We start from the raw sequence: 6000 nt of genomic DNA, 5'->3' as shown, positions 1-6000 counted from the left end.
GTGTTTTGCATTAATCTGACTGATTTCTGTTGTGGACTCACAATTTAAACCTGAATGGACTAAACTTGTTTTTTATTTGGTTATTTGCCTACTTTAGAGAGACATCAAAAGAAAAAAACCTCTCAATCACCACAGTTTAGACTGGATTTAAAATTGAGAGGAATAACAACCATTTGATTTAGTAATCCTATGAATTACCTGTTTGCTATTCAACAATCTGAATTAATGCTAAAAGTATATAATAAAATTAAGTCAAAACCTAGTTATAGTACTTCTCCCAAGCCAATTCCCCAAAAATCACACAGAATGGAACACCTACTAATGGAATTTTACACCAATTAAACTGGGATAAGAAAAGCTCTCCCTTTTTGGTTCTCCCCTAAAAGAGCCAGAAGGAATATGATGCCTATTTTGCATGCAGCTGATACCTACCAGTCAGGGTCTGGTAATTCTTGCCAGCTCCCTGATACAAATCCTATCTAGCATGCCATATATTTATTTGTTGATTCGTTTAGTTTTAGTTAAAGCCTAGTTCATGAGCAGGTTATTTGCTCTGGCTTTAACAGCTTTTACTCTGTCTAGCAAATATGGTACAGCTGGTTAAAATTGCTAAGACCTGGCTAATTCTATTATTCCAAAGCCCAACACGAGCTTTTCTTTCTTTCTTACTACACGTTTCACAACATGCATCTTCCTTACCAATATGTTTTAGAAAACACAAAAGAGACAAACAGAAATCAGGGCTGGCCTCAGAAGCACTCAGAGACCCTGCCTGGGACCTTAGGAGCTCCTCCGCTGTGCCAAGCCGGCAGACAGCAGCTGATGCGCAGTGACTAGAGCACACCAAGTCTGCAACCTCCAGTTACCACGGACCCAAGTGGTGACACACAACCACCCTAACCAGTAGGGCCTGTGGCACCTGTGTTTCATCACATGGTCAAGAGCACCCAACACTGACAGAAACTGCCTTTCCAGGTGGGAAAAATGGGACTTGATAAGTAGAGGAACCAGGTCTGAGGGCTAAGGGAAGAGTTGTAGGCATGAGGCTCCACGTATGTGTTTTGTCTTAAGGTGCTTGCAACCAGCATCCCATTCTAGCAGTCTGGCTATTGTCAGCCAGCCCTAACAGTAGGAAAATTTCAAGAGTTTTAGCATAACGAAAGCTGTTACTTGTCCACATATCATATCCCTTTTCCAGTATTGCTACAATTTTAAAAATGCAGTGAACAATAGTAACTTTCATTTTCAAAAGCTGAGGAAAGTAATCTCTGGTTTGGTAGATGTACCAGCAAAAAGTTATTTTTTCTTATAGCCTTTGACTTATCTGGAAGTACATACTTCTATGTACTTCTGGAAGTACATAAAATGTGTTTTTTATCAAAAGCAGACAAAACTAGGATAAAGTCCAGAGTTATCTACTGGAGTTGAAGTATCTGTGTTGAAGGGCAGAATCCATGCTGTTCCTTCATAAACACTGATCAAATACAGATCCACAGAGACTGCCTAAGGCTTTGAATAGTGTCCCCCCCCAGCACACATCTTTGCCCAGCAGCGATAAATGCTATGGTTCTTCACCTAGTCACGTTTTCATAAAAATAAATGCTTCTTTCAATTAAAAAGTTTTTCCATTCTTTTTGAAATTATTAAATTTGAGTTAGAGGGATGAGTGTTTGCTTAGTTCTAAAAGCAGGCCTAAATTCTTTAATGAGTTTAGGTTTATGTAGAAATAATTACAGAAATGGTGGGCTTAGCTGTGAGAACACTTCATTCTTTAAGCCCCAAGCAGCAAGTTTACTCTTAGTCCTATGACTGCATCCTCCAACCCAGCGACTTAAACTCCTGCTTTCTGTCACAAAGATTTCTGCTACTGAGGATACATCCATCCTTGGTAGTCACATACAAAATAATTATAAAACAATCTTAAATATATGAACTGCAGGTATTAAACTGTTTTCATCCTGATCACTTATCCAAGACTGAAGGTTAGAAAAATCTTATACATTCTGGAAGTGAAAATACTGCTATTTATGAAATTCAAGTTTTAATTTTCCATTTCAACATCAGTAAAGCTAGAGATTATTTTATTAAACTATTTGTATGTCAAGCTTTCTGAAAGATTAGTGAGCACTTACATAGTGCTTAATGGACCATATACATAAGCAAACAGAAATCTGACATTGTGATGGTACCTATGTGGTTTCTTTATCAGTATAAACACATGAAATTTTATTCCAATTCATACTGTTTCTTTACCATCCCTATCATACTCACTGATCAAAGTTTTGTTTAGGCTTTAAATATTGGTCAAGAGTCCTGGGTACGTAACACTAGTAGTACCTCAATCCTCCATGGATTCTTTATGTATATTGAAAGGTATCTAAATTAAATTTTGGATAGAAGTCTGAATCATAAATAGTCAGATGTTTTAAAAGATTAAAGAAAAAAAATCAAGCTATTTTCCATTTAATAATGCTATCTGCAAAGCCAAGAATGAAAGCTAAGCTTCTTGTTTAGCATTGTTTTATTTAAAAGTAGTGGGAGATTACTATACATTGTTTAAGAAGATTTGCCTCTCTAGTTTACAGGAGGACCAGAGAATTATACAGTAAAATTGAGTATTTAGAGACAAGTAAATTAAAACAAAGACTTGTGGGTTTCAGGAGCAGGTTTTGTAATAAAACTTATCAGTGAAGAGTTCCTAAGAGCTGGTGAAGCTTTCCCTCTCAGAAGTGGCATACAAAGCAAACTGACTACCATTGAAGATTTATGTTATAAATAGTTAAGCTTCATGGTTCCTCTGAAACTCTGAGGGGAAAAAAAAGCTGGAATGTAAATCTCTCAGTATCATTTTGAGTTAATCTTTAAAATATTAGATTCTAACTGTACTTTGGAATAGTTTCATAGTGTTATCAAACATTATATTAGAAACAGCCTTGATCAAGTTGTTTTCCTGTACTGGAACTGTATTTTGCAATCAGAATTTGTGCCAATCTGATACAAGGGAAAAAAGCACTCAACAGGAGTGAAAGAACACTATAAAAAGAAAAATTATATAATATAAAAAAAGATAAAGGGTTTTGTCCTCTACAAGTTGACCAGACGCTTTAGTCCAATCTAGAAACAAGAAGCATTCGTACAAGCATCTTGGTAAAAAATTACAAGCTTTTTGTTAAATAAATGTATTTTAGAGGTTCTATGTGACTGCTTGTATAGCCTTGTTCTTCAGTTCTCTCCAAGTGTTAACGATCATTTACAAACTATCCACTAGCTTTCTCTACAACACTTCCCTTCTACTCCTCTGAACACTGTTTTATTTCAAAACATCTCTACAAGACTTAGGCATAAGTTGTCACAATAGCTTAGTCGTCCGATTGTGCAGCCCTTTGAAATAGTCCAATTCTAAGTGTTATAGAATAAGACCTACACAATTAAAAATTAAGTAACAAGAACTAGCCATGAATAAGTCAGTTCACGGCTGCTCGAAAAACAAACCAGCCCCCACCCTAAGGTAATCTTTAAAATAAACATCTGATGCAGAGCCAGTAATCTAACCAGTGTATTACCAGAAAGCAGTGATACCGCTTGCTTTATTGTATACAAACCCGTGGGCTTTTAAGAAGTTGAAGATTTTTGACAGAATTCAAGACACTTATCATTAATCTTATTATTCATCCATGGTAGAACAGTAAATATTAATATGATCCTTCTGTTTTCATAGTGGGTACTAGTTCTACTAGTCCATGCTCTTCATCAAGTACTCTTGAATATGAGGATGTGTAATGGTCTAAATAGAGCATCCCATTGCAGGTTGTGGGCTTCCCCCCTCCCCTTTGCCTTTTAAAATGGTTTGCACCACTTCAGTTCAGACAGCACCACCAGGAAGCCATTCAAAAATAATTCACCATTTAAGTAGTGCAATGAATGCCAGCCTGATACATTTCATGTAACACATCTCCCAGTTGCATCAAAATTTCTTAAGATTAACAGTGTACTACAGAAAAAAAATAATTCTGCTAGGGAAACAAATTAACTTTAGTACATGTATAAGAAATGGCTGATTGACAGCTTTCCCATCATCAGAAGCTAAAGCTCTATCAGTTACTGTAGACAGCAATAAAAACCAGCTGAATTGGCAGCTAGAAGCACCGAATAACAGGATCAGTTATATTAGTGCTACAGTGGTAAACTACAAAGCTAAAGTTTGAGACAGAAAAATCCAAGTATTTTGCTTTTAATAAACCTGGAAAATGGTCAATAAAATATACCCTAAAAATGTAAATTTTAAACATACCTCAATTTAAAGGAATAAAAATTAGAAGTGTTACCCATTTTTTGTTATTTACTCCTTCCATTATTCCTCTGAAATGCACAAGTATCATTGGCAATGTATGCAGCCGAGTACCAAAATAAAGAATTCTCTGTGGAATAGTACAGAATACTTTTCAAATGTCTCTTTTCATGGTTAAAGTATTTTAAACCTTAGATTGAGAACACGGTACTAAAAGTTTAACTGGCTCAACTAATAGTTCTGATTAGAGTCCTCTTTTAATCACAGACAATGTCAAAATTAATTTTGTGTTTCTCCCCAACACAACTTGCACTTTAAATATTGCTTCCTATCACCAATCGTTTTCTTAATATCCATAACACAAAGGGAAATAGCTGCAGTTTTAAATAGATCATATGTAGGAAGAAACGTGCACTTACCAAGTGAACGTAAGGCACAAAATATCCAAAAAGTGCAGCTGGGATCCCCAAAGCCCAGATTCTGTAACTGAGAATTTTGAAAACGGAGAAATTGCAAATCTTTTTTTCAGGACGAAATCTGAACTTTCCCTTCTTTCCTCCCTCCTTGTCTTTGGCATTGGAAACAAGGGGCTTGTACGTAAAGCCAGCCAGGAACAGAATAAAGATAAGGATGCACAGGACCCGCAAGGTGTTGTATAGGCCAACAGAATCGATCAAAACTCTCAAGAGGAAGGGCAGTGACACGGTGAACAAGCTGCTGCCTGCAGTGACAATGCCATTCACTAGTCCAAGGCGTTTCTTGAAATAGTGCCCGAGAATGACCAAGGATGGCTGGTACGCAAATGAGCAGCCACAGGCAAATAAGACTCCATAGGTGAAATATAGAGGTTCAATGGTGCTACATCAAAAGAAAGAAGAAAAAAAATCATTAGTGTTTTGTACAACACCGTATGCTCACATTCACCTACCATATGCAAGACAGTTTTTCAATGAATTGACATATTTACAGAAGTGAGTTAAGAGTTTGTATGTACTTAGAGTTGAAATACACTGTGTCAGCTTAATTCAGCAATTGTTCCGTTTTCTTCCGCTGAAAATTTCATAGAATTCACTGAACAGGTAAAAAGGCAAAGTTATATTTAAGTATAATTACACCAAATATTCTGACTAAAAGAAAGTTTTAAAAATCATTGTCAGGCTGAATTAGCCAAATATAAGTTCAACCATTGCTGGGTTTTTGTTTTTTTTCTTTTCCAAAGAAAGTTATATTGTTTGATTTACGCATTTCTTCCTGTGCTAGCAGTTCAAACATAATACTGAACACTCCTCATGAACTCAGAAAAATCAAGTACTTACATAGTTTATTATGAAAATACAATAGCAAAAGTAGTAAACATCATTAATAATGAAAAATAAACCAAAATACTGTCGAGTTTTGGTAATATAATACGTTATTAGCAAATGATACTTTTTAGGTGTTATTTTTAGACAAATAATCCCCTTTTTAATAAATATTCTAAATTCAGTGTTTTGATCCAGATATTGGATGTGCTAAGAAAGAAATAGGAGAAAACGTTAATAAAGAATGAAACATTTCAGCTCATATTAAGGAGGATCTTCATCACAAGGTTCTCCACCATTACCATCTACTATACAACTGAAATGAAGCAGAGCCATTGTGTTACATCACAGGCGGACATGTGACATTAAAAGCTCTTTGTTCAGAAGTCTTTAACAGTATGAAGTAACAGT

At 35.7% G+C, this 6000-nt stretch overlaps 1 protein-coding gene across 1 annotated transcript in view; it reads right to left on the bottom strand.

The window, feature by feature from the left end:
* Nucleotides 1–6000, bottom strand: part of SLC16A10 (solute carrier family 16 (aromatic amino acid transporter), member 10) — a 58376-nt gene that overhangs the window by 25673 nt on the left and 26703 nt on the right. The window contains exon 3 of the mRNA XM_009326435.1: nt 4708–5146. Within this exon, the coding sequence (XP_009324710.1) occupies nt 4708–5146 (439 nt within the window). The remainder of the gene's footprint in view (nt 1–4707; nt 5147–6000) is intronic.

This window comes from Pygoscelis adeliae, unplaced genomic scaffold (assembly GCF_000699105.1).
Source record: "Pygoscelis adeliae isolate BGI_AS28 unplaced genomic scaffold, ASM69910v1 Scaffold206, whole genome shotgun sequence".
Classification (NCBI taxonomy): domain Eukaryota; kingdom Metazoa; phylum Chordata; class Aves; order Sphenisciformes; family Spheniscidae; genus Pygoscelis; species Pygoscelis adeliae.
This window is presented reverse-complemented; position numbering and strand designations above follow the sequence as displayed.